The sequence below is a fragment of the Cnephaeus nilssonii genome (assembly GCF_951640355.1).
Source record: "Cnephaeus nilssonii genome assembly, chromosome: 6".
Classification (NCBI taxonomy): domain Eukaryota; kingdom Metazoa; phylum Chordata; class Mammalia; order Chiroptera; family Vespertilionidae; genus Cnephaeus; species Cnephaeus nilssonii.
In genome coordinates, this window is record NC_137077.1 from 14,348,723 (window position 1) to 14,375,873 (window position 27,151).

At 42.1% G+C, this 27,151-nt stretch overlaps 1 protein-coding gene across 2 annotated transcripts in view; it reads right to left on the reverse strand.

Annotated features, from left to right (window-relative positions):
- CHPT1 (choline phosphotransferase 1) overlaps nucleotides 1-15,023 on the reverse strand; it is a 22,229-nt gene extending 7,206 nt beyond the window's left edge. For both annotated transcript variants that reach the window (XR_013813706.1, XM_079774949.1), the window contains exons 1-5: nucleotides 14,607-15,023; nucleotides 6,055-6,202; nucleotides 5,634-5,775; nucleotides 3,785-3,869; nucleotides 1,050-1,181 (exon numbers count right to left, since the gene is read on the reverse strand). Coding sequence is in view for 1 of the 2 variants with exons in the window: in XM_079774949.1 (XP_079631075.1) it covers nucleotides 1,050-1,181; nucleotides 3,785-3,869; nucleotides 5,634-5,775; nucleotides 6,055-6,202; nucleotides 14,607-14,879 (780 nt within the window). In the remaining variant the exon portion in view is untranslated. The remainder of the gene's footprint in view (nucleotides 1-1,049; nucleotides 1,182-3,784; nucleotides 3,870-5,633; nucleotides 5,776-6,054; nucleotides 6,203-14,606) is intronic.
- Between the last annotated feature and the right edge of the window lie 12,128 nt (nucleotides 15,024-27,151).

The window sequence follows — 27,151 nt, forward strand, 5'->3', positions numbered from 1 at the left end:
GTATTTAAATGAATTTTATGCTTTGCTTTTGAATTATGCATATAAAATATATTTTAAAAGATTGATAATTTACAAATTATGTGAATTCTTTTGAAATTGACCTGAAAGCCAGTTCATAAGTCATTTAAGAGGATAAGACTTTTTAAAAGTGGAAAATGCTGTATTTTATGTTTATTACTCCTCTTATTTATTAGACCTAGCTCCAAATGACTTTTTTTTCAAAATCAAATCCACCTTTAAAGGACAGAAAAATTGAACTATAGCACCAAAGAAATTAACGAGAATGAGTTACAGCTTAAAGTAATTCTAAAAAGACATTCCAAAAACGTTTTTGATAAAAGATGGCATCACTGGAATAAGTATTCATATCCTTATGTTCAAGAACCTTGAAGATTACAATATGTTTTTTAAGAAACAGATACTGTGTTATATTTATTTAAAAGCTTGGCAGGAATTCTGACTCTCATATAAAGTATTAAAGACATTTGACGAAATAAATATAAATAAATACGAAAGTATTAGAGCATGAGCAAAGTGTAAAGAACATAAAGCACCAGGTCTATCCACTCAATTTAAGAATTAAGGTTAAAATATTTTACCTTTTAAAATAGTTTAAAAATATATATTTCAGTGAAATATACTTCGCTGGTAATAAGTACCTCATATGTGAAACAATGACCCCTGGCAGCTTTCCCGCCATTCAATCAGGAACTCAGTTTCTACCTTTTCTCCTCTCCTTATTAGTGTAAGGCACAAAATGCAAGACAACAAATGGCAACTCTTAATTATGTACAGTAATGAAACAGTAAATGAGTAAATGAAATGCCAGGAATGTCTATTCAGAAAGGCTACGAGGAGGAAAAGTGCTTTATCATCAGTCTAAACTTTTAAAAATGCTTTTTGTATTATGTACCTAAAAAGAATTCTTTGAAATATTTAGTTCCCTTCCCCATTTTTGAACTTCAGCATATGTTTAGTATCTCTGTAGCTGTTGATAAGTAAATTTAGCATAAAATTAATACTACATGATGATTAAATTAATGTCTTACTGCTATAGTGGATCCATTCTTGCCAACTCCACCATGGAGGATAACATGGAAATAATTTGAACAGGAAAAAATTGCTCCGCCTACAACTCCAAGAACTGGGAAGATCTTCAATTTTACTTCTAGAATGGGTATCTTGAGGGTTAGAGGAAAGAAACATCATTAAGAAAATAGAATGTATTTTCCTATTAAATAATAAAGAAACATTACAATATGGTCCTGTACAATAAGTTATCATTTTCCTTTTACTCAAACCTTAACTTCTGGAAGATAGTCTGAAGTAGTAACTTCTCTTTTAATGGTTTTATTCATTAAGTGAAAAACGAATCCACTAAACTCAGCTAAGTCTATTTACATAATTGTCTTGAGGCATTTAATCTCATAAACCTTCATTGACTTAAATGAATGAAAAAGGACAGGTCACTTGGATTTAGTAAAGCACAGGAAAGTCAGACACCATAATCTGCATCATGAATGTGACAATCATGATGTGTGTCCATGCAAAAACTTTGTGTAGTTAAGATCCAGGATTAAATCTCTAGCAGTATATTTACCTGTTGGTCAAATGCTGTTCAAGAAAACTTCCAAAGGCAGCAAAGGATTTAAAAACAGTAACAATGAATTGCCAAAAGCTTAGGCTGTTGTGTTCTGAAAACAGACTTTGAAATATTGTCCCAAAATCTGTGTAAACTATAGATTAACAATTAATTTAGAAAATTTACATCTAAAATAAATATCCTTATTGGTGAGAATAAGCAGTGTGCTTTCTTCCTATAGTATTGTCAAAACAGTGAATGAAATGATTTTAAGATGAAGTTACATTCTTCCCCATTAAAACTAAATCAGGCCCTAGCCGGTTTGGCTCAGTGGATAGAGCGTCGGCCTGAGGACTGAAAGGTCCCGGGTTTGATTCCGGTCAAGGGCATATACCTTGGTTGCGGGCACATCCCCAGTGGGAGGTGTGCAGGAGGCAGCTGATCAATGTTTCTCTCTCATCGATGTTTCTAACTCTCTATCCCTTTTCCTTCCTCTCTGTAAAAAATCAATAAGAAATATATTTAAAAAAAACTCCACTAAATCAGATTTCCAAATTTAAGACAACTATGTCTGACTCAATGATCAGAGATGCCTAATTGCCTCTAGGTCCACATTCACCTTTATATGGGTACTAGCAGAACAGCTACCAGCTAAGACACATCACATTCTGCTTGATTCTATTATTTAATCTTACATGATGAGAAGAAATATGAATGTCTCAGGGAATGTACACTACTTAAAAATATGCTCAAAGTCTATTTCTGATCCTAGTTATATAAACTATAATTAGCCAATTCTGAACCTAAATGTCACAGAGAAGTCTCCTATTACTATTTTAATAGAATTACTTTTTAGAGCAATTTTAGGTTCACAGCAAAATTGTACGAAAGTACACAGAGTCTCCATAGGCCCCAGTGCCTCCAGCATTATATCATACAGAGTAGTTTCACTGCCTTATAAAAATTCTGTGCGCTGTCTGCTTAACCCTCCTCCCCCCAAACTCTGGCAATCACTAACCTTTTCACTATCTCCATCGTCTGCCTTTTCCCGAATGTCATATAGTTGGAGTCATATAGTACATAGCCTTTTCAGATTGGCTTCTTCTACTAAGCAATATACAGTTAAAGTTTCTCCATGTCTTTTCATAGCTTGGTAGCTTTTTCTTTTTAATAGTAATTAATATTCCATTGTCTGGATGTACCATGGTTTATCCATTTACCTACTGAAGGACATCTTGGTTGCATCCATGTATTAGAAATTATAAATAAAGCTGCTATAAACATCTGTGTTCAGGTTTTTGTGTGGATAAGTTTTCAACTTATTTGGATAAATTCTAAGGGATCTTATGGTAGGAGTATGTTTAGTTTTTTATCTCATACTATTTTCACTGGACGTATAATGTAGCTTAGTGACTAAAAACATAGAGTTTGGAATTAATTTCTAGCTCCAGATCTCACTAGCTATGTGTTCTTGGACAAATTACTTAGTTATTCTAAAACATTTATAAAACAGATTAATGATATCGATTTTATAGGATTGTTCTGAGGATCAGGTGAAACAATGATAGTAAAATGTTTAGGAACATAATAAGTGTTGAATAAACGTTAGTTGTTGGCTATTCTTCTTAACTCTAGGGGAATGAGATTGTGAGTCTGCCAGTATTGTGAACTTAGGTTGTAGAGACACAATAATTTGTTTCTTTCTAGTTTCTTCCTTTGCAAAGAGTGAATTTATGACAGTGGCTTTGTGAGAGTCAGTTTTGATAAAAATACTGTGAGGTTACCAACCAAGCAGAAAATGAAAATACTCCTCAATATGGGACACTTCACCTCATTATAGATTACAAAAAATGCAAATTAGCAACATTTCTCTCCTAATATTGAGGGACAAGTTCCAAATGTGAAATATTTTATTGAATTTACTCTTCTAAACATCTATTTTATGAGATAAATTTTGGCCTGGAAAACGCAGTTCAACTTGTGTTTAAGTTTATATTTAGGGAAGTGGGGTTGTTTTGTTCTCTGTGATAATATATTCCTGCATAAAGGAAAATGTCATAATAAGGATAAAAAATTATAAAACAAAAGGAGAAAGTTAAGAAATGCAACGAATGCCAAGGATTTCTGAAGAAAATTAACAATGCATATTTTTCCTAAATATTTAAAAAGTACTTAAAAATAAATATAAACATTAAGTTTTACCGTATAGTCCCACATTGTTGCTCCTCCAAATGTAGACAACACAAAGATGACCATTAAACCTACTTGAATTTCATTTACATCCACTCTAAAGAGGAAGGATAAAGAATAGAAAAGATATTTGTAAATAAAATTCCTGTATGTAAAGGTTAGTTAACCATATATTAAATATCAAAGATGTAAAAATAGCTATAGGCTTAGTTTATTTTTACCTTTAGTTCCATCACTGAATTATCAGCTGACTACATGGTTAAGTAAAAAACATACCTATAGAACATGTGCTCACATACAGGTAAATATTAGTATATGCATAAAGAGGACAACTCTATAGCGTATATAAAATTGCTAATAGTGGTTTCCACTGAGATTGCAGAAGACTTTTTACTTTCTATTTTATGTACTTCTGTAAAGTTTGAATTTTTTTATAACAATTACTCTCATAATCAGAAAAAATTATAAAATATAAAAACAACAGATAATTTAAGACAAATTCTTAAACACTCTCAAGTCAATTTAACTTAAGAAGCAGGGAAAATTCCAATAGTTTTCCTTATTAAGTTACTAAGAGTTCCTTTTTTCCCCCTGCACAAATATTTTCCTCTTAATATAAAAATGTGCTTCAATTTCTTGTATAAAAAACAACCCCTAAAAACCAGCTAATATCAGTCTCTAATCGGTACCCCCTGAAGCTATCGACTCCTCTTTTCTTTGCTCCATAAACAGGTTAACTGAAAAGAAGTACATTTCTAATTTCCTCCTGTCCTCAGAGTTGCTGCTTAATCCACTCTAGTCTGATTTTTGGCGCCATTCTACTAAAATTACTTAAGGTAAACAGTGACTTCCAATTTGCCGAAACTAAGGAATACATTTCAGTTATTATCTTGCATAACTTCTCTACAATATTTAAAATGCTGATCATTCCCTCTTTCTTGAAATGCTTTGCTATGGTTTTATTTATTCCATTCTCTTTCCTGATTCTCCTAACTTGCTGGAAGCTCTTCTCAGGCTCCTTCCTAGACGGCTTCTTCTTCCACATCTTAAATGCGATTACTTCCAGAATTCCATCTTTTCTCCTGTTAGAGTCTCTGAACAATTCTCTCTGCACTTAAGGCTATCATCTATATGCTAATGACCTCTAAGTCCCCATCTTCTTTTCTGAGCTCCAGATTTTTATATTCTGTCAGCCTACTTTACATCTCCACTTGGATGCCCCGGAGTCTCTAGATGCTAAAGGAATACTTAATGCTCTGCAAATATAAAAAATGTGAGGATTAGATGATAAAAAAACAACAACAACAACAACAAAAACAGAAATGGAAGAAAACACAACTAAGTTATTTGGGGACAGTTAGGAGGAAAAGGTGAACTGAATATTAAGGAAAATATGAATAATGACATGCAGGTATTAGTAAGATCAGTGGCCTCCAGGCTTCATGGAGAAATAATCAAGTTAGTTGGAAAAGGAAAACATAATAATAAAATGTTTGGTACTCTGTGGAGAAAAAGGGAGAGAGGAACTAACATTTACTGAGCATCGATCATGAGTCCTTTTTCTATATTATTCGGGTCCCTTATTTTTTTTCTTTCTCCTGTCTAATATAAGTTTGGGCTAATAAGTTGGAGAAGGAGAGAAAATAAAGTCATTATCAAATATGTAACTATTTATAACCTGCAGAATACCTAAAAGATTTAAATTAAGATAGAACATTTATGGGTGCTCCAATAAGTTAAAAGATCATTTAAATTCCTGATTAAAGCTTTGTTCCCCTTATTACATATATATGAACTATAACAGATGGTGAAAATAAATTCGGTTATATTTTTAAATGTACAACTTAAAATACATACTTACTTTCCAAACCTCAACACACCCGAAACGTAAGTCTGCCAATGAGCACAATAAAATAAGAACATCCCAATAAAACAGCAGAAAAACAACCAATCATGATGAGTTCCTAAGCGCACAGCAATTGAAGCTCCAACTGCCATCAATACTGAAAGAAACAAGGTTTAAGAACCATTAAGACTTAGAAATAATTAATGAAAAACAATCGCCATCTACTGTTTAGCAATACAGAGTTTTAAGGAACATAATTTTGGCATTAAAATAAGGTACACTAAACAAAATAAACACTTGAAGATACTTTTAAAATACACTGTGCAAAAATTGCTCCCAGAGGTACACCTATCCAAAAAAAAAATAAACCTTTCAAACAGCTCATTTCGTGTTTAAGTCATTATTAAAAAAACAAACACAACTTTAGTTAATTTACCCGTGGAAAGAGAGTCACAACCATGGTCAAAAAGTTCTCCTAAAGGAGAACAAGAATTTGTTCTTCTGGCTTGTTTCCCGTCAATAGCATCCAGGGACTGGTAGATAAAGAGCCCGAGTGCACATAATAGGTATGTCCAGTATGGTGCCTAAAAGCAGATGTAAATAATAGACTATTATAATAAATATATGGTGACAGATGTTGCAATACATAAAAATATCACATCATTATGTTGTACACCTGAAACTAATACAGAGTTATATGTTAATTATATCTCAATAAAAAGTTTTAAACAATAAATAATAATGAGTGACAGTAAGCTAGCTTCTGTTTGACAATAGCTCAATCTAAGCCAATCGACACATTTTCTTGTGTTCATACTTAATATCACCTCTGTGTGTTATAAAGAAGATTCATAATCTTCCTTCTACAGGTAAAAATGAAACTGAGAAATCAAATGAGTTGCTCTAAGTCATCTGGGTAGAAGGTCTCAGAAGCCCATATTGTGAGAAGCACAAAGTTAAATCACTGAGCAAAGATTAGGACCTGATTTTGATTCTTTCAATACTATTCATATCTGGCACTAGATTTGACATTATTCAAACAAAGATGGATTACAGACCCCTGCTTCTATTCAGGATGGAGTATCAGGGGATTGGATTTACTCTCCAACCTCACAAAACAAGAAAAGCAGTAAAATAAATGAAACACCAGTTTTCAGACATTGCAGGCAATACAGGATGTGATCCCTATAGTAGAAGGGAAACAAATGAGGTGAGCCTATGACTGCCACAGCTTATGGTCTAGAGGCAGTTTCTAGACCATAGTAAAGGAATGGGGGACCTGAACAGTGCCCAGTGATGCTGCTGTGTTGAGGAGAAACGTAGCATAGTTGAGGAAGGTCAAGGCAGCTAGAATTAGTGAGGCAGAGCACGGGAGAAGAGGAAGGTGCTCAGGTGATTACATATAAGGCACTTAGAAAAGCACCTGGCATATAGAAATGAGGCAAGATAGTAAGCTAGAAAAATTCCTTGGCAAGTGGAGTGGGGAAACCAAGACAGATAGCTGAACACACTGGCGGAGCAATTTACAGCTACATACAAAAGGTCACCTCCCTAGAGATAACATCTAGGCCTCAGTTGTATTTCAGCTCCAGAAAAGCAGCAAAAGGAGGTGGTGGAAGCCAGGACCAGCTGCAATGACCAATGACCCCCTGCCCTGGTACTGACCAATCAGCCGAGACCCTGAAAGAGCACATCTGGAAAACTGATGAATATGCTGCTGAAACCTTCCCTGAGACCTCCCCTAAGATTCCCGCCTGCAAAAGAGAGAATAAAGCCCTTAAGACAAAGGACCCAGCCCTAATCAGTTTGGCTCAGTGCATAGAGTGTCGGCCTGTGGACTGAAGGGTCCCAGGTTCGATTCCGGTCAAGGGCATGTACCTTGGTTGTGGGTACATCCCCAGTAGGGGGTGTGCAGGAGGCAGCTGATCGATGTTTCTAACTCTCTATCCCTCTCCCTTCCTCTCTGTAAAAAAATCAATAAAATATATATTTTTAAAAAGACAAAGGACCCAGCTCAAGCTTTCCCTCCTAGGGGCAGGCATCACATTTCTTCCCTCTCAGGCAAGCATCTCCTAAACTCCAAGGCTCCGCAGGAGACTTGCAACCAGGGGAGCAGTGGTCAGCAGCAGCCTGTCCCAGGCTCACCCCCAAAACTGTCTCCAAGGCTTTCTTTCCTCTTTTGACTTCTCTGAGCCAAAGCATCCCTGCTTCGGCTCATTTGTTTCCTATCACATTTTTAGAAACCAAAGCAGTCCCACCCAGGCTCTCTTGTTGTTTCTTCATTGCTAAGCCCTTCATTACTTTACTGTCCCCAGCTTTAATAAACGTACCCTCATAGTCACCTGGACTCATACTGTGAAATCTTTTCTGCACAAAGAACCCACATACTACCAGCTGGCCCTAGGCAGACCTGCTCGGGGCCAGGTTCCCTGACCGGTAACAGAAGGAGCTCAGTAAATTTTCATTATGTATTGTAATCGTTATTACTGATACTACCTGCATAAGATCATTTTAGGTGCTTCATGGGTAAATTTTTCATTTCAATATTTACATCTTTATTTTAGTGTATTTTGGAAAATTTTAATATGGTTACTAAAAGGCTTCGAATGAGCCTAAGTCTTTAAAAAATGAAAGTTGATGAAAGAAAAATAGTCAATAAAAATAGTATAGGTAATACACAAAAAGCAAATCTTCCCAAATTAAAATTTAGGAAATACTGGAACTATACAATGCTCATTTATATGAATTTTTATACTTAAAAAAAAAAAGGCCTCGTGGCTTTAAATAACCTTGGGTATAGTTGACTGATATACAAGATATTACATAACCAGTAACGACTGGGTCAGCTGCTAACAGGGACATTTCAATGATCCAAAACGTCAACTGACTACTCTCTCCATAAAAATAGAAACTGCATTGGTAACAGGTAGGAAGAAAGAAAACCGTTAAGGCAGATCTTGCATGTGTGAAAAAATGTAATACTGGTGTGGTGTCAAAGGAGGACTATGATCCTAGTGGAGTGATTCTAGTGATTTTTTTGAGAAAAAATTCTTGGAGTTTCTAACAGACTGCCTGCTCTAACCCACGTCAGGTGCCTGTGATACAGCTGAGACATTCACCTGGCTGGATGGGGCACTTCCTTGTTTACAGAGGGAGGCTCCCACAGGAAGCCCGGGAGGCTCCAGAGGCCTTGGGTGTCGGGAAGGGTGACACCATTCTCAAGCTGCTCAGGAAGGGCCCTGGGGGCTAACTGGTTTCAACAGGGACCTTTGGCCTCAGCTCTGGTTAGAGGCCAGCATTTGAGAAGGGCGCACCCATTCTCAGGAAGTGAGGCAGGTCCCAAGCTGGGGAAGGAAGCCAGCCAGAGAACGCAGTGGTTCACCAGCACTTCAGGGTACAGGGGCTTTCTCTGTACTTTGAAAGGTAGGCTTCTTTTTCTATTTTGTGTGAAACGTCCTTTTTTTAAAAAAAATACCAACTATAGTACTTACTAGAGTTCTTGTTGAAAATGCCAGACTCCCATAGTGCTAAGGGGAGCAGGAAGGAGGAGGGGCGTGAAGAGAATCCCTGGGGTCAGATCTATCATCAAAGTCAACTGTACCTGGTGCTCTAACATCTGCTGGGTTTTATAACTTCACAAACTCCAAGTGGCCAGAGCCTTATGCCCAGGTCGAATACACAGGGAGTGTGATTTAAAGCTCTTTCCATACACTCCAATGCCATGTTTTAGCCACACTTGAGCCAGAATTCTCAAGGAGAAACAGCTTAGTCCTTGGGAATGGAGTGCAGGAAAACCACAGGAATCAAGGGGCAACCCCCACGGCAGAGCTCCTCCACATCACCTGCAGAAGTTCCTTCCAGACAGGCTGGGACCAGGGAGTGGCACAATTTCTTCTCAGGGTGGTGCACCTGCCTGCTTCCATTCTGAGGCCTGAGCGCCTGCTTGCCTCACTCAAGCCCCTGCCCTGCTTCTAGACCTTTCACCTCCTGAAAGTTTGGAGTTTATATTTTATTTTACGGTAGAAGGAGAGGCCAATCCCTTACAAGAGTCCTGCCTTAATAAATGATACTTGATAAGTTATGGAGCTGGATAAAAAAGGAAATAGACTAGATTTCAAAGAAACCAAACCTATACAAAAACTGAAGAGGAATCTACAGATTATTGCCTTTTCTTATTCCGGCAACAAATAACTCTTTATAGTGCAAAGGCAACTATAACCTAAATTATTAAAACAGGGAATAAAACATTTCTTAGGGTCTTTCTGACTTCCTCAGATATACTTGCTTTTTGATTCAACTTTCTATCATAAACAAAAGAAATTGTTCAGTGCCCTTTGACCTAGCTCTATGCTAGGCGCCCATCTGCTATAAACGCACTCTTAACAGAGACACTGACATGGATTTATACACACAGACCAAAAAGATAGAGCAAAAAACATTTACTCAAATCAACTTAAACAATGGAGCCACCGTTTATACCAGTCAAAAACAGGTGTATGAGGGTTTTATGGTAGATAAATGCTACTAGACTGGAGTTTGAAAAACTAGATTCCAATCACTGAGTTTTCTCATATGCAAATGTCGGAATCACATTAAATAAGCCCTAAGGCCCTTCAAACGCTAGGCGTCTATGATCCTACGTAGGATCAGGCAGCCAAGGAATGGGGGGTGCGGGGTGGGGGTGGGGGGGCCAAGGACAGGACAGTGTTTAGAACTGCTTCATCAAAGTAAGGAGGCGGCCATTCAGTTCTTGTTTTCTCTATTCGCCCCAACTCTTGGTAAAATTACCCAGGCCAAACAACTGCTAAATACTTAAGACCCAATAAAACTGGATAAGGCTGGACAAACATGATCTCCCGATTACATTTTGTTATCTCATTTGTGCAGTCAATAATTCAGCAAATATTTTTACTAAGCTTCTTGCTTTGTGTAAGGCACTGTGCTGTGGAGAATGGTCAAATGAGCAATCGCTGTCTGGATTTAAAATCTGGCAGGTTGTCCTGCTCAGTAAAGACACACATAACCTAAGGCCCACGATATCATTTGGTTTGGCCCTGCCAAGGCATTAGAGGTAAGTAAATTAAATGTTTGACCAAATACTACAGGCTAATTGTTAAGTTGATAATTCTATATGGCCCGAGAATGATGTTATAAATACCCAAATGGCCTTTGGCAGAAAAAAAGGCTCCCCAAATGGAGAACAAAGTCCTGCGGTGAAGCATAACTTTCAGGTTTGGGATCCTGGTCTCCATTTAAAGCTATATACCCTGAAGAGGTTAATTTCCCTCCAGTTTCCTCATCTATAAAATGGGGATATTAATAGTCCCTTTTCCTAAGTCCTTGAGAAGATTAAATGAAGCAACAGACAAAAGTCGCTTCAAATAACATCAGGTACAACATAGTCAATACCTGGTCAACATTAGTTCTTCTTATTATTGGAGTTTAGAAGATTAAGTGGTTGATTTGACTCCGGAGAAGGAAGAAATATTTCATCAGGAGTTAGTGTTAGAACTGGGCATTAAAAGATGGCAGAGGGACAGGAGACAGCAAGAGGAAGGAGAAAAGAGAGGGACAAGGAGACAAAGGCTTGCTGTATAGTAAGCAGTTCCATTTGGCTGGAGCGGAAAGTTCCCTAACAGAAATGGTGGTGTGAAATGCAATTCAGAGTACTTGCATTAACTTTTTCCTATTAATTTCCCTTCATCCCCCAGTCATGTCCTAGAAACTAACACACTAGCTAAGAAATAGATCAAATCTTATTAATATAGATATGTAGTCTGCATTTCATACATATAATCCTCTATGAGTAGGATTATTTCCTAGTAGAGGCCCGGTGCATAAAATGCGTGCACAAGTAGGGTTCCGAGGCCTGGCCGGCGATCAGGGCCGATCTGTGGGGCAACCGGCAGGATGACTGAGGGGGGCCCCCCACTGGCACCTGCCTTGGCCAGCCTGGCGCCAACTGCTTGCCAGCCCCGCCCCCCACCGCCGCCACTGGTCGCCTCCCTCTGAGGGGTGATCGGGGGCTCCTGATGGCACCCGCCTTGGCTGGCCTGGGGCCTGTGGGCTGGGGGCAGCTCCTGCATTAAGCGTCTGCCCCCTGGTGGTCAGTGTGCATCATATTGACCGGTCGCGCCACTGGTTGTTCCACCATTTGGTTGATTTGCATATTAGGCTTTTATTATATAGGAGATGGGTCGATAAGCCTACACCTCTAAATCTAAAACACTTAAGTGTTTTTCCTGATCCTTTATGGAAGCGATCTGTCAAGTCTGAAAAAGCACAAAGAATTCTTAAGTCTAAGCATAAGAAAACAAGTTCCAAGCCAGATTAAAGTCACTTAACCCTCTGGGCCTCAATTTCCTCTTACTAAAAATACTGTACTACTGTTACTTCAAGATGAATAGACAGAAGGAATATTAAAATGGTGGAAAGACTATTTTAGGAAGGAAAAAATTTGCCAACGTCCTTGCATCAATGGATGTGAAAGCACTTTACATACCTGATAAATATTGTATAAGATACAAGGTTTTTCCCCCTACATACCGTATAGAAAAAGGCAGGAACTCCAGATAAGAAGGTGGTAGTATATGTAAAAAATATATAAACTTTGGTGTCAGACTGACTTAGATCAGAATCCTGCCTGGACCAGTCATTTACTAGCTCAGTGATCTGAAAGCAAACCACGCTTTTCTTTCCTGTTGCTGCTGGAATCATCGAACAGGCCATGTGAATCCTGCAAAGGTGTTTCTCCTCACGGCTTCAGCCACTTAGAAGCATGTGCAGGATCTATTGACATATTTTAGAAACTCTTCTGGCTTTCATCTTAGCCCTTACCTCCCTTTTTAGATCATTCTGATTTCTCTTTTACTTTTTCTTAAATTGCCCCCCCCTTTTTAAAAGAGGCTGAGCCTAAAAATTAATTAATTATATTTTGACCTCTTCCTTCACTCCCCTCCCCCTTACATCCCTAAACAGAATCTCTTGGACTTGTTTGTATGCCCTGTTCTTTCTAAGTGCTCAACAAATGGTTCTTAAATTAATAACAATATTGAAAAGTTCACAAGCTAACTGGCAAATATCAGAAACATCCAAAGACTGTTGGGCCAAATCTAGGCCCAAGAAGAACTACATTTTATTATATATTTTCAGGACATGTTTAATAACAGTAATACTTTTAATTTGTTGAGCAAGTGGTAACTTTCTACGTTTATCTGCATGTGATTTATCTGGGTCCTCACTGCAGCCTCGTGAACTTGGTTTGGCAGGTAGAGCTTTCTATTTTATACCTGGGCAGCACACCAGCGTTCTCTTCTTGATGTGGGAGAGCCACAGTAGAATCTACGTCTTCCTCATTCTAGCCAAAAACTAAAGCAACTTACTTTTTTCAAAAAAAGATGGAAATGAATAACAACAGGAATGTCTGCCAAGACATCATCTATAATAAATATAACTACCAGTCAGCAAAATCTGTTTAAAAATGTAGGCTCCCTCCTCAGGCCTTCCACATGCTATATTATCTGTCCATGGGCTATGCATATATGCATATAAATTCTTTGGTTTCCCTCTAAAGCGGGAGTGGGGTTGAGGGAGTCAATGGGAGAAAAAAAAGGGGACAGCTGTAATACTTCCAACAATAAAGATAAATTTTTAAAAAGCCTTACGCAACAAAGGCAATAACCGCACAACTGCAGCATTATTAAGTCCAACGGATACATCAGGTCTATAACATGAGTGTGCACTTTTCAGAAGACTGTATTTTAATCTTGTGTGGATTATTTTAATTTTGATTTTTTTTGGGGTGTGGATTAGTTTAAATCACTGTGTATTATTTCTATGGCCAATGTTTCTCTAATTAAAAAAAAGCATTCTAAGTGGGGGGAAAATGTAGGGGCCACTAATTATTTTTTTTTAATGGATGTATCTATGGAGGACAGGAGATATTTCCACTGTATTCATGCTATCCAACCTCAAATCACATTAGTTCTCCCACAGGACCTACGTTCAAATAGGATTATAAAGGGAGTTCACTATTTGGAGGGCAAAGACAAGAAGACAATGTCACAGAAAGTGCAATGTAGCCTTTATCGCTGCTCTCCACAAAGCTATAGGAAGAACCCCTCCTCCTCTCCCCCTATTCCCCCCTACCCTCCCCCTACCCCCCCACCCCATCCCCGCCTCCAAAACCCTCCACACTCAGCCCACGGGGTGCTATGATGAACAGCTGTCAAGCCCACATTATTGACTCTTATTTGGGACACAGGTCAACGACTTGTTGCTCACAAAACCCACTGGCTTTCCTGCTCCCTGGGTCGTGATGATAAGGATTATCGCCTCGCTACTATCTTAGCTGGTGTTTCATGAAAAAGTCCACGAAGCGAAGAGGAAGTCGTCACCTCTCAGACGAGGAACTTCTCTCGGATGAATGCTCCCGACCTTCCTTCTGGGGGCCCCTTTCTGGGGGTTCATTTCAGGACCACCAGCTCAACCTTGAGAAACACACACGCCCGTCGGTGTCCAAAGGGCATCTCGGGATGACCTACCTGACCGACCACAAGCCCCGCCGCCGACCGGGATGGGGTGTCAGCCCGCCGTGGGTGTCACGTAACCCACCGCTCGCCGAGCCCCCCGCGTGGCGTGGGGCGGCGGGGCGGCCGGCAGCGGGCCCCCGGCTCGCCGTGACCTTGACAGCCCCTCCGCCGCGCCGCCGGGGCCAGGCTCGGGGCGGACGCGGGACCGCGGGACCGGGGTGGCGGCGTGACAGCCTCGGGGCAGCCGGGGAGGCTCGGGGCGGGCGCGGCGCGGGGGGAAGCGGCGGGGTCCGCCCTCCGCCGGCCCGGGAGGCTCAGCCACGCGGGGGGGGGGGTCTCCCGCTCCCCTGGCGCCTGCAGCCGGGGCGGTGCCGGCGGGGGGACGCGGGCGTCCCGGACAGCAGTTGGGGGTTCTTCCGCCGCCGGGACGGGGAGGCCCCCGGGGGGCGCGCCTCACCTCCTCGGTGGCCGTGGGGCAGTAGGCGATGAGCAGCAGCGTGGTGAGCAGGTTGATGACGAGGCCCAGCAGGGTGATGGAGTTGGGGGCGAGCCACAGCGGGACCCACTGGAGCAGCCAGGCCCAGTAGCGCTGCAGCGGCGGCTCCAGCACCGAGACCCCCGCGGCGCTGTAGCGGTGCTCCTCCAGCCGCCGCAGCTGCGCCGCGCTCAGCGGCTCCGCCAGCGCCCGCAGCCAGCGCGGCGCCGGCCTGGCCCCCGCGCCCGCCGCCATGGCCGCCTGCGGGCCCCGCCGCTGCGAGCCGCCCGCGCCGGGCGCCAGGGCGGGGACGGGGAGGGAGGGCTCGCGGCCGGGCTGCGCGGCCGGGTGGAACCCGCTCGGCCGAGGTCGAGGTTAGGCCCGGCGGCCCCAGGTCCCGGGCCCCCGCCCTCACCCCACCCCCGAGGCGCGGCCCGCAGGCGGGGGGCGGGGCCTGGGGGACCGGGAGGGGGTGGGCGGGGAGGGGGGGCGGGGGGAGCCGGGGAGGTGGCGGCGAGGCTGGGACGGGCTCCCACAGGCCACCCGGTCACCACGAGGGCCCCGCCCACGGCCGCTTTGGAATTGGCGCCCCGCGGGCCCTGACTTCCCCGCGGGCTCCATGCACGGGGTGCTCGGGTCCGGGTCTTCTTCCCGAGGCCGGTCACGTTCCCCGGAGGAAGCCAGCTGCCCAGACGGTGGGGAGCCGGTGCCTGTGCACCGCTCCGGCCTCCCAGGGTGCGGTTTGCTGTGGCCTCGGGCTGAGCCCCACGGCAGGACCGCCCTTCCTGCAGGGCGGGAAGGAAGGGGGAACTGGATCTTGCACGTCCTGGGTCCCCAGGAGGATGGCCCCATCCGTCAGCCTGAAGAGAGGTCCTGGGGGCCAAGCACACAAGCGCACTTCTTCCTTCCCACCCCCAGGACAGGGGGCCCCTGCCAGGTATTCCTTCTGGAGGACCCTTTCTGGGGGTTCAGGGTTCAGAGACCAAGGTGTTGGAACTAAAAAATCAGGACTTGGAAACGCTAACAGGGGGAATGAATGCTTGAAACCCAGTCCCCATTTTTCCGAGCGTGGGATACTGTTGGCCTTGGCAGAAACTGGCAACAGGTGTTAGGTGAAGTCTGACCAGACCTGGGCCCAGCAACCGCGGTGCTTGAGTTCTGGCTGAGAAAGAATTCAGAACCAAGACTCAAGCTGTCAGAGAAAGTTTATTTAGAATAAGTGAGCTGTAGAAGAAATGGGCTCAGGAGACAAGTTACCGAGGCAAAAGAAGGGGCCCTTGAGCTTAGGGAAAAGGTAACATTCCTGGTGGAAACAGGAAGGGGCCAGCTTGCTGGGAGATTTGAGGGGTGGTCCCAGGGAGGATCTCAGTACAATACTCATCAGCTCTCCAGGTGTGTCCTTTCAGGGTCTTGGTCTCCACGCATGGGTCCGAGCCAGGGCAGGGGGACATTAGTCAATGCAGCTGGTCCTGATGTCCGCCACGGCATCAGAGCAGCTGGTTTTGCTCCTTTCCTGGAGCTGGAGCTGAAACACAGCTGAGGCCCAGGCGTATTTGATTCAGGTCAGAATCCTATTTTCCTGGGAACTGGATGCTTCAAGGTTATTCTTCGGCCCCCTCGATGGTTCCCCCTCTAAGGGGGTCTAACCTTCACAACTAGCAACATGCCAGGGGAGGAAAGGTCAGGAGGAGGGGGGGCTTCCAAATCCCATGACCAGTAGTATGAAAGGTCAGGGGGGCTAACATGCCATGACCGGCCATAGGCTAGGGGAGGAAAGGTTACCCTGGGGGAGAGGTCCTTGTTTTCCCAGTTCCCCTGTTGCTAGGCACCTGGGGCTTTCTGCCCTGCGGGCATCTGGACCTGGCCTTCTGTCCTGCTCTGCTCCTGTCTGTCTGACTGCCTACCACAATACCAATAACAATGGATGGTTTGACACATACCCCTCTGTGGGACTAGAGGACAGGGGTCCAGGCGGTGTCCTCCACCGCACATGGGCGCATCACACTTGCCACATGTGATAGTTCACAGGCCTTACCTCACAATGCACCCACTTAAGACAGGGAAGTCCTGCCATAAACATGTTGTATTGAGATGAGCCTGCCACTTGACTGTTTTCTCTTCCTGGTTCTGATCTGCACAGAATAAGCTCAAGACAGTTGCGTTGGGCAGCGTCTGTCAGCAGATGCAGTTTGTTCCGTAGGATTCATCACAATACCTCGGAGGTGGGTCAGACCACCACCTGCTTTCACGCAGCCCACGAGCTAAGTCTGGTTTTTACATTTTTATTTTTATAAATAGCTCTATTAAGGTATAATTTATATATATATATATTTAAATATATTTTTATTGATTTCAGAGATAAAGGGAGAGGGAGAGAGAGATAGAAACATCAATGATGAGAGAGAACCATTGATAAGCTGCCTCCTGCAAGCCTTACACCAAGGATCCAGCTGCAACCCAGGCATGTGCCCTGACCAGGAATCGAACCGTGACCTCCTGGTTCATAGGTTGACACTCACACACTGAGCCATGCCAACCGGGCAAGGTATAATTAATATGTAATGGATTGCACATGTTTAATGTGTACAGTTTGATGGGTTTGAACATATGCAAACATCCATGATAACATCACCACAGTCAAAGTAACAGGCATATCCAACACCGTGCAAACTTTCCTTGCTTCCCTTTGTTATGTTTTGGTTGTTGTAAGAACACTTAACATGAGATCTATCTTCTCAATAAATTTTGAAGTGCACAGAACCATGTTAACTGTAAGCACTATGTTGCTGGTTTTCACATTTTTAAATCATTGAGAAAAAAATTTAAAAAAGAATTTTTTGTGATGCAAAATTATACGAAATTCCTATTTCAGTGCCATGAATAAAGCCATGAGTATGCCTTACATATTGCTTATGACCGCTTTTGTGCTCCAAGGGTAAAGTTTAATGATGTGGCAGAGACCATATGGCCTGCAAAGCCTAGAGTATTTACTGTCTGGCCCTTTACAGAAAAAAGTTTGGCAAATCCTGCCTTAAGGCCGTATGCGGGTGTCTGCAGGCCAAACTGTTTCCTCATCTTTAATGTGAAAAATGATGCTGAAAATGCAGGAAACTAATCACAATGGCAGAGACTGACTTTGAACTATGCTGGTTTTATGGATAGTAAACTTGGAGATACCTGCTTTTTAAATTTCAGTACCATGAGTAATCCAAGGAAAAATCCCTTTCTAGGTTAATAAATTTAACTATATCACAGTTTTTTTGTTGTTTTGTTAGTTTCTTTTTGCTTTATATTCCACATATTAGTGAAAGCATATGGCTTTTGTCCTTTTCTGTCTAACTTATTTCACCTAGCATAACACCCTCAAGCTCTATCCATGTCCCAAATGGCACTATTTCATCTTTTTTTATGGCTGAGTAGTATTCCATTGTATATATACACCACATCTTCTTTATTATCTGTTGATGGATGCTTAGGTTATTTCCATATCTTGGCTACCATGTATGTATAATGCCGCAATGAACATAGGGGTGCAGATATCTTCTTGAGATAGTGTTTTCATATTATTTGGATAAATTACCCAGAAAAGAAATTTCTGGGTCAATTCTCAATTTTTTGAGGATCCTCCATACTGTTTTCCATAGTGGCTGCACCAATTTACAATCCCACAGAAAGTGTTCAACAGTTCCCTTTTCTTCATAGCCTCTCCAAAATTAAACTAAAAAGCTTCTGCACAGCAAAGTCAACCATCAACAAAAGAAAAAGGCAACCAACCTAAAGGGAGAAGACATTTGCAAATGATATATCCTATAAGGGGTCAATGCCCAAAATTTATAGAGTTCATGCAACTCAACACCAAAAAGCAATCTGATTTTAAAAAATGGGCAGAGGATCTAAAAAGACATTTTTCCAGGGAAGACATACAGATGACTAACAGGCATATGAAAAGATGTTCAAAATCACTAATTATTAGGGAAATGCAAATCAAAACCACAAGATATCTCACATCTGTTACAATGGCATCACCAATAAGACAAGAAATATATAAGTGTTGGCAAGGATGGAAGAGGGATATTTTTATCAGAATGCTTTCCTTTGGGACAGCTGAGAGAGAAGGGCTTCATATACATACTAGTATTCATACAAGAACCTAGAGAGAACGAAGGCTGGAGCTGCAACTCTCCAATAAGAATGAGCACAGGAATCACCCGGAGATCCTGCTGTAATGCAGGGTCTGAGTCAGTGGAGCTGGGGAGTGAAAGTGGAGCTGAGAGTTTTCATTCTAACAAGTTCCCATGTGCTGCTGCCAGTCATCGGGCCACATTTGGGAACTGAAGCATCCAGGCTTAAAAAGCTTGGATGGAGGTACTACTCTGGGCAAGCCCTTCGAGCCTCAAGGGGAAAAGAAAGGGGCAGAAAGAAGAGAGAAAGGACTCAGGGCAATTAAGGGATGAGGAAGACCAGCTTGGATCAATTTTGCTTAAGGCTATTCTTTCCAGGGTGAAGAAAAATAGATAGATAGATAGATAGATAGATAGATAGATAGATAGATAGATAGATAGATGTTTAAGATCCTTTATTTTATTTTTATACTTTATTTTTATTTTATATCTTATATGTATTTTAATATGTATGTGCTAATTGATCTCATAATAAATCCAGTGGAATAAAGATCTTGGTCCTTGGTGAAGGTATTGGAACAACATCCATTTGAAGATCTGGGAAGAAAAAATTGTTTTCTTTAAATAAACTCTTATATCATAGAGAAGAATACAACATGTGGATAAATCTTAATGAATAAAAGGGGCTGTGCCCCAGCCACTTTGGCTCAGTGGATAGGGTGTTGGCCTGTGGATTGAAGGGTCCCAGGTTCGATTATGGTCAAGGGCTTGTACTTTGGTTGCAGGCTCGATCCCCAGCCCTACTTGGGGTGCGTGCAAGAGGCAACTAATTGATGTGTCTCTCTCTCACATCGATGTTTCTCTGTCTTCTCTGCCTTCCCCCCTCTCCCTTCTGCTCTGTCTAAAAATCAATGGAAAATATCTTCGGGTGAGGATCAACAACAACAGCAAATATATAAGGGGTTGTGGCCTTGGCTTCAGGCTCTGCTATCACACCCGTCCCAGGTTTTCCTTTCTCTAAACAGGAGTGCAGCAGTGGTGAGTAGAGATGCGAAACCATGATTGAGATAATGCCTGTAAAACACATAAGGAGGTACTGTTCTCTTTTCATTGTTGATTTTCTCACTGCCGTTTCCTCTTTCTGTAGTTCCTTGTCTGCTGATTGCCCTTTCCTCTGTACAAATAATCCTGTTAGTCCTCCTTCTCTCCCTCCAGCTTAGTCTTGGCCTTCACAGGAGCCCCTTCCTGCCACACCCTCCCTATCTTTCCATCACTCTCTATTAACATCTTCAGAGAGTGGAGCTACTAAAGGCTGACTTTGGGTCAGAGTCCCTGCCTGCATTGTTTTCTTGGACTTGATAATCATCATCGAAGGACCCAGGGAACATCATCTCACCGATGAACTCCTGCTTCTATTGATAGCTAATATTTACTGAACCCAATTATGAGCTATTAAGAAGTACATGAAAATAGCTCTGCACAGAGAGGCTCTGCCTCAGCTTGGCAACCTCCACTGCTATCCAGCCCGCCTCCAGCTCAGTGGTACCTCCCAGTGCAGGAACTGGGACTGACTTGACAGTAACCCTCCAGCGGACACTCAGGAGGGGGCCTCGGATGAACAGCCCAGTGGCACTTTATCCTGTAGCTTAAAGGGGATACATTATTTGGCTCTCTAGTGCCCGGAATTTTCCAAGTATCCACATGACTTTAAGCCAGCTTTGATTTATTTTGTAACGTGGCTCCTTTCCAATGACCCTTTGTCCCAATCATCCAAGAGGGATGCCTTATGAAATCTGAACAATGGCTTCTTTCCTTGCCACAGTGTGGCTGGTAACCCTTGGTTATTTTTTCGTTTTGTTTTGTTTTCTTTTTTCATTAACTTAAAAAAAATTTTTGATGCCAAATTGGTGTATGATGTCTTTAAGATATTTTCCTGGGCTCTAAGGCTAGGATAAAGGTGCGAGTAGAATAATAAATGGAGGGGATCTCTTGCTGTGGATAGCTAAGTGCTTATCCACAAAGAATGAAAAGCTTTTTCTAAAGCTAATGCTTGGGAGAAAATAAATATGGTCAATTATTCACTAGAGTGCAAGGTTGGTTTTTTTTCCCTTTAGTGAATTAAGTCAGCCAGTGCCCCAAGCCACACTCTGAGTGATCCCTTTGGGAGTGTTTAACTGTCTTGCTGTCTTCCTGGTATTTTGTTCCTAGTAATCTACTCTAGATAGATACATACTCAGCGAGGCCAGAGATTGCGCCGGGCAGTACATTTGGGGTCAGAGAGAGCTCAAGTGTCTGAGAGGGTGATGACAGCCCTTAGAATCAGGAGAACTGGTCATCCCATGGATGGGCTTGTTTCTCCAGTCCATTCTAAGTTATCAAAGTCTTTACAAAGGATTTTATAAATATCTACATGTAGCAATCACCTGAATCTTTGGTGCAAGGGTGATTATAAGTTTTCTCTCTTTACTGCGACCAGCACGGCTAGAGAGCAGACAAGTTCCTGAGTAGGGTCTGCTGGGGATTGAGAAAAGGAATAAAAGGAGACAGACACAGAGACAGTAGGGAAAGCTGGGACCAGGTGGGATGCTACCCTCTGATGGAGGGACAGTGACACAGAGCTGGTGCAGCACGTTTATTATATACAGCATGATTCCAGGAAGTTTTATTAGAGTTTAAAACAAAGGAAATTATGTGAAATCATGGCTAAGGATCAAGCTGCAATTCTTCATTCTTGTGGCTTCTTTGTTATTGTCACTCCTGGCTGAGCCCGGATAATTGCATCCCCCTGGCACCTGAGCTAAGTAAGGGGTCAGGCTGACAACATACCTGCCTCTGCCAACGCCACTGGACTTAGCTGACAATAACCAAAGAAATGCTCATGTGTCTTTCCAGACGCTCTCTACAGGTGATATAGTGGCCTGGTTAAAATAAGGAAATAAACATAGAGTTCAATTTAGAATCAAGAAATATTATAGGGACAATTGGTAATATTGTCTTGTATTATTATCCCTTATTCTACTCCAAAGAGAAAATGTATATTTCTAGAATTCTGTTCCAGGGAATGTAAATGGGGCAGGAGATAAATGGTTGGATGTGAGTTTGGTGAGTGGGGAGGAGGAAGTAATGGGAGTGGAGAGATGAGAGTGATGTTGGATGGTGGAGGAGGGGCGGAAAGGATACAAGACAGGGAACAGAGATGGTTGGGGGCTTCCTGACCTCGAACCTTTATAACTCATACATAAATATTTAGGAGTTCTAAATCAAGCTATCAGATGGTTAAAAAAAATAATTTTATCCTGTAGTCTTTATGAGGATACCCTCAGAATGACCTGGAAGGCCTGGTTTGAACATAGAATTATCAGATTCTTCAGAAATATTGGCTAGAATACTGTTGCCCACTGCCAGTCTCTGGTCTCCCTGTCCTTTGCAACCCAGATCCTTCCTCCACCACACCATGAGGGGTCTCAGGTGCACACAGGTAGATGTCCCAGCCTTACGCACAAGCACTGGTCACATCTGCACAGCCCAACTCCTGGCAAACCCATGCCTCTGTCCATGCCTTGGGCCTCAGGGTTCATATACAGGCCACATGGTTCTTCCTTAGGGGTTTGAACCCAGGGAAAAGGCCCACAGAAGCCCTGGCAGTGAGGGTGGCTACAATCTGTAAAAAGGAGCAGTGTGGTAAGCGTTCCAAGTTGTCACTAGAGTGGGACTCTTGAAATTGCAGAAGTCCCTCTTGCCTAGGTCCAAGGCTGCTACTAAGTGGTAGAGCTGTCCAGTGCCCCCACACTTGTCTAGCAAGTTGAAGGGACAATGCTGAGCTGAACTGCAGGGATCTCTGTAGCTACCAATGGAGACGGGAATGCAGAGACTTCTCTCCGTTTTCTTTTTTTAAAAATATACTTTTATTGATTTCAGGGAGGGAGAGATAGAAACATCAATGATGAGAGAGAATCGTTGATGGCTGCCTCATGCATGCCCCCCACTGGGTATCGAGCTTGCAACCTGGGCATGTGCCCTGACTGGGAATCAAACCGTGAACTCCTGGTTCATAGATCAATGTACAACCACTGAGCCATGCCGGCCGGGCCCTTCTCTCCATTTTCTAGGCTCCAGGAAAGATTCCAGTTGGCCCAGGACCTGAGATAGGACCTTCCAAGCAGGGCAGAGAGAATTTCTCAATTTCTCTGGCTAGTGGGGAGCTCAGAGTGATCTTTAATTTGATTTACAAAAACAAAGTCATGTGGCATGTCTTGTACTACATTCTGGTGTGATACACACATGGGTTATAGCACATAGACCACACCACTCAGCTTCTCTGAAGCCTTATACACTGAGTGGCCAGATTATTAGGATCTCTGAACACATAATAATGTGGCCACTCGGTATGTAGATGTGTGTGTGTGTATATGTGTGTGTGTATATATATATATATATATATATATATATATATATATATATATATATATATATATATTAGAGGCCCAGTGCATGAATTCATGCATGGGTGGGGGGTCTGGCCGGCCTGGCCAGGGGGAGAGGACAAGGGCGGTTGGCCTGCCTGCCTGCTGGTCGAACTCCTGGTCGAGGGGACAATTTGCATATTAGCCTTTTATTATATAGGATATACACTGAGTGGACAGATTATTATGCGTTCAGAGATCATAATAATCTGGCCACTCAGGGTAGATCTCTTACACTTGCGTGCTGCTCTGTTGTGTCTTTCCCTACACGTATTCGTGTGATGCGTTATAAATTCCTTAAAGGCATGAAATGGCTTATTTCTCATTGGCTTTCGTTTCCAAATGTTTAGTTCCCAAAAATAATTTTTGGTAAATCCCTCTACTATATAACTTTTTCTGTAGCAGAGTGAAACTAACACAAAACTAGAACGAAGGTGTAGGCAGCTAATAGCAATGACAGCTTCTGACATCCTTTGCTCTTTGTAGTTCTAAAATAGGCTTTTTCTTTCCTGTTAGAACTTTGCAGTAATGGAAGTGCCCTTAATATGAGGAGAGAAATCACTTGCAGAAAAATAACATTCTCTGGTACAAAATATAGTTAGAGCATAAGTAATGACTGGGGAACCAGCATTTTATAAGGATGCTTTATAATCCCTTTAGGCTATGTTTACAAATGGCATAACAAGCTTGACCATGAGTGTTTAAATTAGGCAACCAGCTCACCTGCTGCACTGGGCCTCTGACCCAGCAACCAGGCAGCAGGGGCCATACTGATTGGTTGTGCCATATAGAGATAGGGTCTTACTTGGTTTGCAATAGAGATATGTGGTCTTCACTCCTTTATAGATAAGCCAGACTTATTTTAAAAAAATTTTATTTATTTAAGAATTTTTAATAATATATTTTTATTGATTTCAAAGAGGAAGGGAGAGGGAGAGAGAGATAGAAACATCAATGATGAGAGAGAATCATTGATTGGCTGCCTCCTGCATGCCCTGCACTGGGGAATTGAACCTGCAACCGGGCATGTTCCCTGACCAGGAATTGAACCTTGACCTCCAGGTTCATAGGTCGACGTTCAACCACGGAGTCATGCCGGCTGGGCCAGACTTCTTTTATGTAAAATATCTTAGTCAATAATGTGAAAATGGATTTTCTGATTAAAATGGGGCTTTGCATAGGGATTGCACACATTATTATTTCAGATTTGTTGAGAACATGTGGTGATGGCCAATATTCTTAACAACCAGGAAGGCAAGATCACCAACCAATCAGGACAGGAAAAGAGGTGGCCACCATTGTTTGGACAGGAACTCGAGTTTCTCCTTGCTGTTCCCAAACATACTACAACTACCCGCACTATTCACTCCTTCCTGTTAGGAGCCACACATCCACCCAGGAGCCACCCTTACTGCTTCCCAGCTCTCAGATGGAAAGGAAGCAGAGCAGATATTTCTAAATGTTGTCCCAGGGTGCTATGGGCCCACCTACAGGTCACAAGGTAGTTAGCTCCTAGAACAAAAGGCCAAAAGAGAAAAAGGGGGCAAGGTGAAGTGTGGTAGCTTACTCACACTCCTACTACTCTCCCTTAACTGCAGCGTTCCCTACATCAAGAGGAGGGAAGGGAGCTGCCAGAGAGATTATGGGTTTGCACAAATGTGTCTCAGCTTCTAGATTTTTAAGAAGGCTTCCACCCATTTGAACGGATGCCATCAGCAAACCCCACATCTGTAGCTGCTCTGTAGCCTGCACCAGCTCTCTGACACTGTGGCTGTTTTGGCAGGAGCTCTGGTGGGTTTGGCCAGGATGCCGAGCCAGAGAGACACGCTGGAGGTCAGGGCTGAGTTTGGTAGCATGCTGGCTCCTGGCCTTTTGTCCTCAGTTCTGTCTGAGCACACAGACCCTAACACAAAAACCAGTACTGTGTCATTTCAACATAAACACTTCAGATTTATTGTAGCAGTTATTGAATACACTTCCCCTTCTGTTGAGAAAACTTGTTTGACTTTAAGAAGTCTTCTAGCAAATTCAAATGGGGAAATAGGCACAGATCCACTGGTGTTATGCAGGGTTGTGGGAAATACACAATTTTGCTTTGCTTAGAAAATCTCTTAGATCAAGAGAAAGATGGGTTTTCAAGATTCTATCGTGGTGTATTGGACTGGTTTTTAGTCTGGAAAAAAGAAGCATTTACAGCCTGTTAAACTAAAGTAACTACTTTTGCTTATAGTATAGCTTGCTTTTTTTGTAAAGTACAGTGACAAAACATAGACAATAATGATCAAAACACTGACTTTAAATGGGATTTTGTTTACAATTTTTAATGAAGCAATCCGTGCAAACATTTTTCTTCTTCTTCAACATTAGAACAAAAAAAAAAAAAAAAAAAAAGGAAAAAAAAAAAAAAAAGAACAACGGCCACACTTGGGTGCCTGGTGTTAACACAGACAATGCTTTCTCATTGCAACCATATTTCAAAGCAGTGGAGTGCAGGGGCAGTGGCCGGGCCCTTAGTATTCCTCAGGATTGCTTGAGTGCAAATCTCGCATATATGACTCAATTATGTTAGGAGGTACACCTTGCAAGAGGAGCCTGCAGAAGGAAAGTCCACCTGGAGAGGACAAAAAAGGCAAAGGCAAAGTCAAAACCGTCTATGTGAGAAATCGCTGAAACAAGACTCCTGGACTAGCTGCCTGGAAATGTGTCTAATTATGTTCCAGTTAGCTACAAAGACTCAATCAGTCCTTACTCGGAAATCTTCTCCTGGGTTTAGTATATTTAGACTTTAAAGCACTTGACATCTAGAAGGAAAAGCAAGTTCTGGCTAGACCCATACAAGTCCCTTCGTTTCCTGCTATTATTCAATCTTAATTTAATTTCCTAACTGGTTGGAAAATACTTATCACTCGTTGAGAGGTTTTGGGATTCTCTATAGATGATTTAAGTGCTCTGGCTGAATGGCAGAATAAATGCATACCATGTTATGAATCAGCAGGAAGAACTGTTTCCGGTTTATTTCTGTTCTTTTTAAATAAGCACCAAGTTCTGACTCAAACACATTAGAGAAGAAAAAGGAGATGACTCCTTTAAACTTGGCTACTTATACATTGTCAAGAGTGAAACAAATTGGAAAAAAAATTGTTTTTGGTTTGTTAATCTTTACCCAAGGATATTTTTTTGCATTGATACTTTTTTAGAGAGAGTGGAAGCAAGGAGGAGAGACAGAGAGAGAAACATTGATGTGAGAGAGACACATCGATTGATTGCCTCCTGCACACACCCTGACCAGAGCAGGGATCAAGCCTGCAACCAAAATGCGTGCCCTTGACCAGAATCGAATCTGTGACCCTTGAGTCTGAGGGATCATGCTTTAACCACTGAGCCAATCCGGCTAGGGCTCACATTGGAATATTTTGTTAAAAATAGTAAAACCTATCCAATACCTTCTGAAGATCAGAGAAATACCTACTAATATTTCATACTTACCTTTCATGTTTCTGAATTATATCTAAAAAAATAAAAGTACCCTTCATGAGAGAACCCATGAAACCATACAATTCATAGTCCTTTGGAGAAGTACTTCACTACTTGCTAATAAATTCATGTCCAGACAAAAACAGCATGCCATATGAACATTCTTAAACTTCTTTAGTGCAAATTTGGAAAAGTCATTCTCCTTTTAAAAAAAGACTTCAAGTCACATATTGGTAGAAATGATGCCACTTTTGTACATGTCCATTCCTTGATGCAAAGAGTTCAGAATGCTTGGGTATCACTCATTTTCATCCACATTAAATGCTTTAATTCATGCTCTACCGCATTCATGTCAACAGGAGATTGTTATGCTGAATAAGTACTAGTTGTTAATTTCAAGATACTAAAATACAAATTAAAAACTACAAAGTTAGATGTTTTAAATAGTCTATTTTCATTGGACTACATA